Raw genomic sequence first — 13,691 nt, 5'->3', positions numbered from 1 at the left:
TAAAAGGACTGATGCAACTGCACCCGTGGAAGGAGGCTGACCTTCAGGTCTGAGCGGGGAGAGAGAGGCGCTTGGACCTGGGACGTGCGCTTTACGAGAGAACTGAAGCCAGAGATTGGCATTGAAAGGAATTGCGCTTTACGAGAGGGCTGACCGGGCGAGCGCGCGGCACGCATTGCTAAGAACTGCAGCGTGCAGGACATTGGGGGGGGGGGGGGGGGCGCTTGGGGCGAGTAAGACGGGTAGCGCCAGTACAAAGGAGCCGGTACGCAAATTACGTACGCCGATAGCCCAAATTGACCTTCCCCCGTCATTATAATTGTCCGCTCGCATTACACTACGTGGAGAGCTGCCTGCCGGGTTTCGTCTGCTGGACCGGAGCCGGACTGGAGCCTGGACACCATCGCCAGACCTTTCACCCTACCATCTGCATCCCTGTGTGAGTCTGGAGTCTGAGACCGAATCTGAGAGCGAGCGGGCCCGAGTCCAGGGAATAAGTTAAGACTGTAGTTAAGACTGCCCTGTGTACTTTTCCTTCCTCTTTCTTTCTTGTACATTCTTTCGTTTCCTCTTCTTCTTTGTACATTTGTAATAAATTGCCCTGTTCTTTCTGGTTTCTCCTTAATCCGATCGTCGTAGTCTTTTCTCCATTGGGTAAACGCGGCACGATTCGGAACCGCTTAGAATTGGGTTAGCCATTGTGAACAGCTCGGGTCGCGGATTGCTATCCGCTCGGCATATTCAACCAATATCCGTGATTCGAGCGGGAGTTATCTCCTCGTTTCCGGTCAGCGTTAGTACTTAGGTAGTAGTGAATCCCTAGGCCTAAAAAACCCTACCTAACGCTGCCCGGGAAGGACGTTATAACTTCCAGGATCGCGTCGGCCAGATAGAGTACAAAGGGATTAACCCCCCCTTGATAAGGGGAGAGCCAACGTTTCTGAGATCCGTAACAATATATATAAGCAGCGTATGTTGAGGGTGGTTGGTTCTGTTTTTTTTTTTGCATGAGTGTGTGTGTTTTTGCATGCGTTTTACTGTTGATTGATGAAGGTTATAAGGGTGGGTGGTTGGTTGGGTGCTCCACCATGTTTTTTTTTTCTTTAGGTGCTGTGGATTTTGAGAGTGGAAGCTGTTGTTTCAGTTTGTGTTCTCGCTGACTGGGGGTGGGAGTACATGCACATCCAGGTGTAGTTGCTGCATGTGGAGGCATATGTACCTTGTACCCCTGCTGGGCCACCTGAGTTGACCATATCGACGTTGAAGATCACAGGCCACCCTCTCCCTGATGCTGGAAGTGACCTTTTGTGTTTTGACTATATATATCTATGTATGTATGTACAGTCACGTGAAAAAGTAAGTACACCCCATGTAAAGTTTTGACTTTTTCAACATATTTCAACATACAGCTATTTGATCTTCATTTCAACAATATTGATAGATAAAGGTGATACAATATAACAAATATCATGAAACATTTACATTTTGAAGTCCATTGTATAATTTAAATATACATAAATGCAAATTTCGCATGTGGAAAAAGTAAGTACACCCTTGGCTCTAATAGGTGGTATTGCCCCCTTTGGCAGAAACACCGTCAAGTAGGCATTTCTTATAACTGTCTACCAGTCTCTGGCATCGACTGGGAGAAATTTTTGCCCACTCCTCCATGCCAAATTCTTTCAGCTGTGCGATGTTTGAGGGGTTTATTGCATGCACAGCTCATTTCAAATCCCCCCACAACATCTCGATGGGATTTAGATCCAGGCTTTGACTTGGCCATTCCAGAACCCTCCATTACTTTCTTTTCAGCCATTCCTTGGTGGATTTACCGGTATGTTTAGAGTCATTGTCATGTTGCAAGGTCCACCTTCGGTTGAGCTTCAACTTTCCGACAGATGGCCTCACATTATCCTCAAGCATCCTCTGGTACAATGAAGAATTCATAGTGGATTCTATGATGGTGAGCTGCCCAGGCCCTGATGCAGCAAAGCTGCCCCAAACGATATTTCCACCACCATGCTTTTCAGTTGGTATCAGGTTCTTGTGGTCAAATGCTGTCTTTGGTTTTCGCCAAACATGTCTTCTGGTACTGTGGCCAAATAGCTCTACCTTTGACTCATCTGTCCAGAGCACATCGTTCCAGAAGTGCTGGTCTTTGCCTAGGTGTTCATTGGCACACTTTAGTCTTGCTCTGATGTTCTTTCTGGACAGCAATGGTTTCCTCCTGGCACACGTCCCATGTAGATCAAATTTGTGCAGCCTCTTTCTAATGGTAGACTCGTGCACTTTGACATCAACAGTGGCAAGAGCTACCTGTCGGTCCCGTGATGACATTCTGGGGTTCTTAGAGACTTCTTTCAGCATCTTGCGGTCTGCTCTCGGGCTGAACTTGCTGGGGCGGCCTGGCCTGACCAAGTTGGCAGTTGTGTGGAATCTTCTCCACTTGTTGATGATCTTCTGGACAGTCGAATGATTGATTTCAAATTGTTTGGAGATCTTTATAAATCCCTTCCCAAACTCGTAGGCATCTATAACCTTCTTTCTGAAGGCCTCAGAGAGCTCTTTTGATCTAGGCATGGTGATGCCGCACACTTCAACAACAAAGAGCAAACCAAACGAAATGTCTGTGGTTTAAATAAGACAGGTTCCTCCAAGATCCCCTCTAACGATGTTCTAATCATTTGCACCTGAGCTGGTGCACCTGATTCTAATTTTAGGTATTTGAAGTGGTGATAAATGTAGGGGTGTACTTACTTTTTCCACATGTGAAATTTGCATTTATGTTTATTTACATTATACAATGGACTACAAAATGTAAATGTTTCATGACATTTGTTATATTGTATCACCTTTATCTATCAATATTGTTGAAATGAAGATCAAATAGCTGTATGTTGAAATATGTTGAAAAAGTCAAAACTTTACATGGGGTGTACTTACTTTTTCACGTGACTGTATGTATGTATGTATGTATGTATATATATATAGTTGCGGTTTTGAGAACCCACACAGGTAACATCATTAAAGGTTAAAGGTTGCACCCCATATTTAGGCCACAAGCAACACGTAGGTCACCTTAGGACGTTAGTTATTTCATCGTATGTGTTTAGGATAAGGCCATTCCCAATAGTTGCATCTGCGTTGTGTAAAACAAATAAGAGCAGGCCCCCGTCCATTTTGCAGCCACCCTCCGAATCGACTTCGTTGGGCAGCATCCATCCCGTGCCCTGATTCGGCTAATCCACCTCCTTTGCCAGTAGCGTTCGCTGCTGGCAAGGGTGCTCGCTCAAACCAGCCCAAAGGCCACGAGGTAAGGCCCGAAAAGGGGGCGGAGCGCAAGGGTGGGGGTGTGGCCACGTCAAGCAGCCATCAAGGCGGAGCTGGTAAGCCCTCACCAGCCAATCAGGGCTGAGACGACATCACCTGACAGGGTGTGGCTGGACATTCAAGAGGGTTCGCTGGGCGTGGCAATATAACCCTTCGCGCGAGGCCCCCACCTCAGTTATGAGGAGAGAGAGGGCTTGAACAGTTGAGTTATGAGGACGGACGCAACGGCATTGATTTTGAACGAGTTATGAGGAGGGCAGTGACAAGTTACGAGCCTTGAACGGAGTTATGAGCCGGGGTCCTCTGTTGCACAGTTGAGCAGGGAGAGGCAGGCGCTCGAGAGAGAGAGTTTGAGTTGAGGCTTGGTTCATGTGCAGAGTTACGAGAGGGAGAGATGCGCGGTGACAAGCCTTGATTGATTGATTGCGCTTTACAAAGGGCTGGCGCGCGGCACGCATTGCAGAGGACTGCAGCGTGCAGAAGGACGTTGGTAAAAGGCGCTGGGTAACACCATCGGGGAAGTGGCACAACGCTCATAGCAATACCGGGAGCGTGGATAAAGGCGCCGGTACAAGTATTACATCCGCCATATAATCGCCAACCGACATTTCCCCGATATATAATTGTCCGCTTCGCCCCTACGCCACGCGGAGAGCTGCCTGCAGTCTTCCACCATCTGCACGGTACGAGTCGGGGACCGGACGAGCTGTGGACCCTTGGACCCTCAACCCGACCATCTACAACCCCGTGTGAGTGAGTCTGAGAGTTAGTGAGTGTGAACGGGCCCGTGTCCAGGGAATAAGTAAGACTGTATAAGGCTGCCCTGTGTATCTGCTTCTTCCTCTTCCCTGCACATTCTCTTCTTCTTTTCCTCTTCTAATTGTACAAAGTGTGAATAAATTGCCTGTTCTTCCTGGTTTTCCTCTTAATCCGATCGTCCTAGTGATTTCTCAATTGGGTAAGCGTGGCACGATTACAACCGCTTCGAATCGGGTTTAGTACCTGCTAACGGCCCAAATCGCGGCTCGCTTCGCTCGGCGTGTCCACTAATGCCGTGGTTCGGGTGGGGTTATTTCCTTGCTTCGCGGTCGGTGTTAGTACTTAGGTAATAGGACGAATTCGACCAACAACCCTATTTAACACCGAACGGAAGGAACGTGATAACCACGGGATCGGGTCGGCCAGTAAAAGGACAAGGGGATTAACCCCCCCTTGATAAGGGGAAGGCCGACGTTTGGAGATCCGCAACAATATATATATATATATATATATATATATATATATATATATATATAATGTAATTCTAAAATAAAGCTTAATTTTTTTCTACTACTATGGGCTCACAGAACCAGTACAGTATATTACAAGGTAACTATGGTCATGTGCTGTTAATCAATTCCATCAAAGGCTCTGCTCAACGTCACGCAATAGTTATAGGGGGGGGGGGGGGGGCAATAGTTATGGAGGGGGGAAGATGCACATGTGGTGGCTAAGATATAAAATAACAACAAAAAAGTGAAATGATAATCAGTAAATAAAATACTTTTTCATTTTCTTCAGAGGCTTCAACTTTAAACTTTTGTAATGTTCCCATCAACAATCCAAACATGCGCCGATTCCTGCAACGAAAAAAAATAAATAAGAAGAAGACTTTTCAGCCAAGGGAAACAAAAGATTTTGCGTTTGATGGAGAAATGATCACTGCGAGAGGAGGGGCACAGATGCTGACGTTTCGTACCTCTGCTTTCCCTTCTCGTCGGGATTTTGATCCTGAATGAGGTCTCGGCGCGTGCGCTCCTTGGCAGTTATCACTACAGATGATTGTAGTGATGGCTGTGAAAATAATACACAACAAATGAAAACAATCAACCAATACAATGTTTATGATGTCAAGGCAGTTGGCATTTCAGCAGGCTAACCCCCCCCCCCCCCCCACCCAAAAAAGCAATTACAGATACATTCAAAGTACAGCAGTGTTCATTTGCTATATACCGTGTACGCCCCCTCCCTCCTTCCACAGATCTACGGACGTCCCTGTTCTCTTCTGTTGTTGTGCTTGTGCGCCTCCCTCTCTCCTCCTCTTGACTCTCGCTCCCTTCATTGCATGTTTTATGTGTCTGTGCATGTTTTCATGTTCAATGTGTTGGAACTTACACGAGCCTCGATTCTGTATACAAGAAACAAGACCGAAAGTCTACAGCGGCCTAGCCAGGCTTGTTTGATACTTTAGTTGAAGAGGATAGTATGACCTGGGTGGAGATACCAGTTAGCAGTTAGGAAATAATGTAAGTATTAAATTATTTTGAAGTACTCTTAAGTTTCCAAACTGTCTGTCACCATGTAAGTGAAGAGATTACATTGAGACACTGGTTTATCCTATATGTTGTTCAGTTAGTCAACACTATCAAAGTGACCTCAGCACCATCCCGATACACCACTGTGTGTGTTACGGATTGAGGTGTTTCACGGCAGCCGGAGTGCAAATCCTGCCAACAACCTCCTTGAGAGAGGATCCAGTGAGTTGGTACTCATTTTGCCGACCTCGGAAGGATGACAGGCTGAATCAACCTCACCTGGTGTTAATTCACCAACTGACCAGGATTCAAACTCAGGACCCTATGATCCCAAGCCCTCCACCCTAACCGTCAAGACAACACCAGGGTTAGGGTGGTTGGAGGCAGTCATAAGAAATGCTTCAAAGTTTGAACAGCCATTAATCAAAGTTTTAATTATATATGATCTGGGGGGCATGCACCCAGATCAGGTGTGATAATTTGCCACAACCAAGTATATGACGTAATATATGAACTTTCCCTAAAGGGTGTTGAAAGAAACATAACTGGCAAAGCCAAATGGCGCATTACATTCGGCCTTTCAGAAGAGCAATTGTGGTTATAAAACTCACCCAATATGTAGGATAAACATGTGAGGGACATACATACAGACGGAGAGACAAACGCTGTAAACACAGGAACCAAACAGCTACGCCGTAAAAATCGTTTTTTTTAATCACGAATTTGCCAGTTCCAAAACTAAAAGCCTCATTGCGAGTTTGAGGAAGAGGAAGAAGCACTAATGTATGGTTTATTCACACAGCAGTTTGAACGGAAACATTTATTATTCTACGACAGTAGAAACTCTTTCGAAGGACGCCGAAAGAGCATACAAAATTATATATACAGCAGTGATATTTTGCGAAGCAATAGAAAAATATATAAAACTACACAGAAGTAACCCACAAACAACAACAACCACAGCCACGAAAACAATCGAGTGTTATAAATGATCCTTATTTTCACGTGTTTTACTTCATGTGTTTCACGTGTTTGCATTTTGCATTTCATTGCAAATTTTCACTGAATGATAAACATTTCACACTGAATGATAAACGTAAAGGTCGAGCATGCAGTTTGTGATGCATGACGGGTTCAACGACAGGTCCGGCCTGAACGGCATAGGAATAAAAATGGCAGTGTGTGGAGTCAGCCGTAATGACATCACATCACCCCTGTCATGTGACCAGATCCTCAGCTCCGATTGGTGTACATTTGAGGGGACACATACATACATATACATACGGACAGACAAACTGTACGAGACGGCTTTGCCCTATGGGCTACGCTGTATAAATAAATAAATAAATAAATAAAAATGGGATGGGATGGGATAAAAGGAGTAAATGCATTTATTTGCTAGTTTTATGCTCTATCAATTTCCTGGGAACTCAAGAAATACATTTACACGACATCTTTAAAACCCGAACAAGTTAAAATAAGTAACTAAAAGTCGAAATCTTCTTATTCACCATTAACCATAATGTCACCCTCAGAAGTTGACTGCCAAATACGTACTGAGGGTTGCAATGTACGATTTATCTCAAACGGCGAATAATTTTCGATTTTCCATAAATATGCCTAGTCAATACGTCCTTGGTGGTTGTAGTAATACAAAGCGAGACGATTTCATGCTTCACCAATGGCCAAAAGACCCTAAGTTTGCCAGAAAAAAGTACCCGAGTGTGGATCGGGCCTATACAAGGTGTTCTAAAAAGACCTGGACAAATTTGGTTGTTAATATATTTGGAACCACAAATGATAAAACGATAGATACCCTTTTGTTTGTACGATACAGAAACTCGATGTTTTGTGCACACCATCAATACACTTCAATATGAGCTCTATTTGTCACGTTCAGGACATCAAGGTGATACACGAGTTATTGCCTTGTTCGGCTCAGCATGTTTGCGTCCACCAGGGCGCATGCAGCTGTGATCCGAGAACTAAGATCCTGCAGGTTTGCCATCTTGGGTTGCAGACAACATCTTTGACAAATCCCCACAGAAATAAATCAAGGGGGGATGATGTCTGGTGATTGTGGGGGCCAGGTGGTTGGTCCGTCTCGGCCAATCCGGCCACCTGGAAAATTTTCATTCAGGACGACTTGAACGACGAAAGCCCAATAAGAGGAATCGCCATCCTGTTGAAAAATGATATCAGGTTGCAGGTCTTCAATCTGTGGGAAAGTGTGGAACATGTCTTTCAATCCTGACAAATCTCACACTCTTACGATGTCTCTCCGAAAAGACCGACTGGACAACCCTCCCATCCACTTTCTGAATAATCCTCTCCAAGAAGTTCTGTCACTCAAGCTTTTGGGTCTCACTATCTGCCATGATCTTTCCTGGGAAAACCACATTTCAAATCTGGCCTCCAAAGCCAGTCGCCGACTGGGCATCCTCCGTCGTGCGAAGTCCTTCCTTGGCACACCTGAGCTCCTCACCACATACAAGGCTTTCATCCGCAGCTCAATGGAATACTGCTCTCCCCTCTGGGCTGGTGCTCCTGCCTCACACCTAGCTCGTCTTCACGCTGTTGAAACCAAAGCATTCAGAATCATTGGAATCTCCCGCGATGAAGCTAACTCCAAGGGCCTCTCACTCACTCACCGCAGGCAGGTTTGTGGTCTTTCCGTCTTCTACCGACTCCTCTCTGGCCTTGCCCCCCCAGCTCTCTCTGGGCTCTGTCCCGCAAATATTCCTACAGGTCGCACAAGATCTGCCTGCAACCCTCTTATGGTCAAACTGCCAAAATCAAGACTCTCTGCTCACCTTCACTCCTTCATTCCTCTTTTCTCCCACCTCTGGAACAAACTCCCTCACTCTCTTCAATCCAACTCCACCCTCCAGGTCTTTAAAACAGCTGTTCACCACCATCTCTTATCTTCCCCCATCCAAAACCTTGATCTTTTCTACCCCCGCTAATTTCACCCCAGTTCCACTTTTTTGAAATACCAACTTCTGTCCTGGAAGTCCTTGGTGTCCTTGCGTTTTATACTTCTCCCTCCCCCCCCCCCTTCCCACGCCTCCTCCCCCCAAGCCCTCTCCCTTCCACACATCTCCCTGCTCTCAAATGTTGTGTTTGTGTGCTTCCCCTTCTCTCCCCATCTTGTTTTCCGCTCCCTCTTTTTATATATTTTGTTTGTCTGGTTGATTTGTTTGTGAAGTAAACGTTAGCTCTTTCACGAGCCTCGATTCAGTATACAAAAAAAAAAGAAAAAAAAAGTGAATCCTTCCATCATGTTCATGTAAATTGTTGAGGTCACTGTGTCCTTCGCAAAGTAAAATGGACCCACCAAGTAGTCATGAAGACCACCCCACACATTGACCTTTGGACTGTCGTATATGTGTTTAATGACCATGTGGGCGTTTTCAGAGCCCCAGATCCACACATTGTGTTGTTTGACCTTCCCCGATACATGAAAACAAGCTTCGTCTGTGAACATGTGAATGCGACTGAGCATTTCCAAGGCAAACACCTTGTGTTTGGGACCGTCACTTTGTTTTAGTTCTTGCAGAATCTGCACCTTATAGACATAAATCTTTAGTCTTTCATACAAAATCCTGTGCACAGTGGTGGTTGGTAGTCCCAGTTCTCTGGATGCACGTCAGATTGATTTTCTGGGACTTTGTTGAAATTATTCACGCACTCGTTCAATGTTTGCTGCACTTGTGCTTCGTCTACCGGTACTTTTCTGTTTCTGACAACTTCCAGTCTCCTTAAACCTGTTGTACTCCATTTGATACTAGTCCACGATGGTGGATTCCTTCCATATTTTGTAAGGAAATTACGCTGAACCTGTGTGTCGGATCTCGTCTCGATGTCCCTTTTGACGCACTTAGCTTTCTCTTGTGGAGTTGCCATTTTCTTTTACATGAATCCACCAGACCTGAAAATAAAGAAAACCTTATGAGTTTCTGTATCATACAAACCAAAGGGTATCGTATAATTTGTGGTACTAAATATATAAACAAACAAAGTTGTCCAGGTCTTTTTGAAACACCCTGCACTACAAAATGTTCAAAAACGACTAAATGTGGAAGAAACAGTTGTTGCTCAAAACTGTTAGACCACCTCTACCCAGCTACCAACACATGTACACGGGTGATTTGAGTGGTGAATCAAACACCTGTGTTGGGCTGCCGGTGACTGATCTCACCTAGCCACTGTGTCCCACCCCCCATTGGGTCGGGACATCGACACGGCACGGTGACAGACACAAATGGCATCCCAGGTAATTATAAAACTTTAACATAAGGACACCATTCAGCCCGAGACGGTGGGACAGAGCAGTCCTCGCCCATTTTGTCAGCAGTGCCCGAGTGTACCTGGGAGGTGTCTGTGTCCTATTTCTTTTGGAGTAATCAATGAATACAAAAATCCCTTTTAAAACGTCAATTGAACGGAAAAATGAAACCTACCAATCTGTAGTGAACATGCGACCGGTGTTTTCATATTCAACATCTCCATTGTCGCCATGTTTATCTGAATCGCTCGCATAAGGCTCAAAGGATAAGGCTCCATAATTCCCCTGAAAGCATTTCCATTACAGTACTAATTATGTCTCCAATAGTTTTTTCAAAATCCCACTGACCAGTTTCAACATACTGAGAACCTTCAGTTGCTAATGACGATGGATTCGGTATCGAAATCCGAGCGTGACATGTACCGTTTTTCTATGTAAACCGCTATTTGGATCAAGGTTGAGTCACCAGTGAAAATCGACACTTTAAGGCTTGGCAAAAAACAAAAACAAAACAAACAACTTCTTCCCTCAAACTACATTGTGATCAATGATTTTCAATTGTTTTCCGAATTTTTTTTTGCATTGCGGTTCACCTTTAAATATAATTTAATAATTCCCAGTAGGGTCTGGCGATATACTGGTTATATCAGTTTATTTTTTTCATATGAATAGACTGGTATTGGAAATTTGAATATACTGCTATACCCGAAAAAATCGTTATTCAAAAATAATTTGGTATATCCACAAAATTATCGGTATATTAAGTCAACAAATTACCGATACGAATTACTGATAGGTTTACTGGGACAGAGATCCACGGTAACAATACAGGCTTGTACCGATTACCGGTACGGCGTTCTGCGATAGTTATACCGGCCTGTACCGATTACCAGTACGGCGATGCACGATTCAAAATACTGATCTCGCTTTCAAACAAAATTGTTTTTAATACAAGTTGAAGTTGGAAGTAAAATAACCGTTCTCATCATGGGGAAGAAAAGCCCCGTGTGGGAATATTTTTAGTCGAACGATCCATCTTTCAATCACTCCATCTATCAATCCATCTTACGACCATTTAACTACAGCTACCAATCCATCGCTGGACCCTCGCCCTTTAGTTTCCAAACAGTAACTCCTCAGTTCTCATGATCTGCCCTTTTGCCCTTTTTGCCTTTCATACACTAACTCCTATGGGAAACGTCCCTCACATTAATCCACCCGTTCCTTCCTCCATCTCAAACCCCTCCCTCCGTCCTTTTGCCTTCCAACCCCTATCAACGTCATAAAGTGAGAAACAACATCTGTTCGCTAAAGGGGTGTGTGGTTGGGGTGGGGGGGAGAGGGTATGTGGGTAGGGAGGGGGAGGGGGGGAGAGGGGTCTGTTCCAATATCGTTCCTGTACATGACATCATTGCTGTGCAAGTGTTGGGCAACAAGCTCGGTTTTTACCGAGCTAGCCGAGCACTCGCCTACTACCTACAATTCATGATTAGTGATCTTTGACTGTTGTCTTTGGAACTTATTCTACAAGAATAAAGTAAACAAAGGACGAAACTGAACCCCTTTTTACTCTCTTTATCACCAAATTCTCTATCACACAAACTGCCAGAACCTCCCTCATGCCAGGATATGCAAATGTTAACTGCTTCACTGAAAACGATTGCTCAGCTTTTATTGCACCGCAAGTAATCAGCTAGGCCAACCCGATCAAATGTCTGAGAGTGGCGAGAAAATAACTTAAAACGCACGTCCGTGCTTCCTTTCGTGTTGATTGGGTGGAGTGAGCTCTTGATCAACTTCAGCCTATACATTTAACAGACTTGCTTCAAATAATATTTTAAAATAAGATCCACTTTAATATCCAATTCCATCCTCCTGCAGTTTTAATTTGTTCTCCACCGGCACACTGCCGCCCTCATCCCCCCCGCACCAACCCCTAAAAGCACACCTTTTGGGCATCGTCTTCCTCTTCAACATCGCTCTCCTGGCGTGACTCTCGCCTGCCACGGCCTTCTGGCCCCAGCCTGAGGTTTGACATTCAGGAAGGATGGGGAGAGGAGGGAGGATAGGAGCATGCATTATTATAAAGGAAAATGTAAACATCATGTAGAATGACAATGTCCCACCCATATGCACACTAAAAGGGGAAAGTCGGAGGGGGACAGGATTGGCGGACAGGACACATCTTCATGTCCATTTGAGGGACGACACGTACTGATGTATCGCCTTACGCGAGATAATGCGGAACACCAGGGTGGCAATTTATAGCTCGGCCAAGACATGACCCCCAGGCTAGACAGCTTAGGTGTGAGTGCACATACCTTATCCTGCCAGGTTACCTTTACATGAACTAAAGAATTTCATTGCAGAAGGCAAAAATTAAAATACTATGTGAGGTCATGAACCTGGGATTGCAGAAATCGAAGCTTTGGGTTTCAGGAGAAAAATAATGTCACAGCAATGTTTCAGGGGGGAGGGGGGGGGGGGCGGGGGAGGAGGGAAATGGAAAATGGTGACTTCCCTAAATGGACACAAATAGTAGAATGTGCAGTTGGGAAAAAAAGCAAAAAAAAAACAAAACAATTTTGGCAAACTTGGACTCACCTGCCGATACCTCCATCCAAGTCATGCTTTTTGGCTGGTGGCCCTCCAAACCCTCCGACGATGCCAGCGTCCGAGAGTCCACGCCTGAAGGCACACCAAACACAAACTTGGGTCAAAAGGTATAAACCACATCGATCTGAGAATGAACGATTGATGTTAAACCACAAACATACCTTTTGGGAATGGGGTAAACACAACACTTCCACATTATTAATGGCTTACCTGAGCAATGAAAACCCACGACCCCTGCCAATTCCCGGAGCTCCCACAGACAATCGTCGATTGGGACCCTGCCTGGAATGGAAAATTAATTAAAATACATAGAAATTCCAAAAAATTATCTGACAACTTGTAGTTTTAACTGGTCTACAGCAATAATTAACCCAACACGCACGCGCGCACACACACACACACACACGTGCACACAAACACGTACACACACACACGTGCACACACACACGTACAAACACGTACACACACGTGCACACAAACACGTACACAAACACGTGCACACAAACACGTACACACAAACACGTACACGTACACACACACACGTGCACACACACACGTGCACACACACGTACAAACACGTACACGTACACACACACAATGTGAATAAAAATGCTCAAACAGATCATTTTCATCACAATTCAATTTTATCAGTAAAACAAAAGGAATCCAACGATGAATTATGAAGACAACTAACTTAACATACAACTACAAGTACAAGTACAAGTTTGAAAAAATCAGCCGTTATCAAGACAAGAGGAAACGCCATTAATGTTTTGCTTTTAAAAGATAAAGTTATTAAAACACTATAATAAGCGGAATATGAGGCTTTAATGTGACAATCAGATGTGAAGGAGACGACATACCAAATACAGTACTCGTACCACAGCGACATACTGTACTCATACACTGTACACAGTTTGCGGCCTAGCACAAGGCAACTGTAATTAGCACGAAATACGAACAAACGCCTCCGTAACGTCCACCAGTAGCCAGTACACACCTCAGATCATTGGGGTCGCGACCTGTGAGCTTTTTAATAGTCTCATCAACACTGTGAAGACTTTCCTTCGCCTTTTCCAGCTCTTGCTGAAGAGCACTCACCACAACCGCCATATTCGCTACCGCGAAGCTTTCAACCAATCAATCGCAAGGTCAAAGGTGTA

General features: G+C 44.8%; 1 protein-coding gene across 6 annotated transcripts in view; it reads right to left on the bottom strand.

The window, feature by feature from the left end:
- LOC137438143 (pinin) overlaps nucleotides 1-13,685 on the bottom strand; it is a 55,170-nt gene extending 41,485 nt beyond the window's left edge. For 4 of the 6 annotated variants that reach the window (XR_013621051.1, XM_068133122.2, XM_078766540.1 and 1 more), the window contains exons 1-6: nucleotides 13,529-13,685; nucleotides 12,739-12,810; nucleotides 12,517-12,600; nucleotides 11,861-11,936; nucleotides 5,069-5,163; nucleotides 4,874-4,949 (exon numbers count right to left, since the gene is read on the bottom strand). Coding sequence is in view for 5 of the 6 variants with exons in the window: in XM_068133122.2 (XP_067989223.1) it covers nucleotides 4,874-4,949; nucleotides 5,069-5,163; nucleotides 11,861-11,936; nucleotides 12,517-12,600; nucleotides 12,739-12,810; nucleotides 13,529-13,641 (516 nt within the window). In the remaining variant the exon portion in view is untranslated. The remainder of the gene's footprint in view (nucleotides 1-4,873; nucleotides 4,950-5,068; nucleotides 5,164-11,860; nucleotides 11,937-12,516; nucleotides 12,601-12,738; nucleotides 12,811-13,528) is intronic. The other 2 variants (XM_068133119.2, XM_068133117.1) reach the window with 1 other exon arrangement.
- Between the last annotated feature and the right edge of the window lie 6 nt (nucleotides 13,686-13,691).

Source organism: Myxine glutinosa, chromosome 12 (genome assembly GCF_964187855.1).
Source record: "Myxine glutinosa chromosome 12, kmMyxGlut1.1, whole genome shotgun sequence".
NCBI classification, from domain to species: domain Eukaryota; kingdom Metazoa; phylum Chordata; class Myxini; order Myxiniformes; family Myxinidae; genus Myxine; species Myxine glutinosa.
This window is presented reverse-complemented; position numbering and strand designations above follow the sequence as displayed.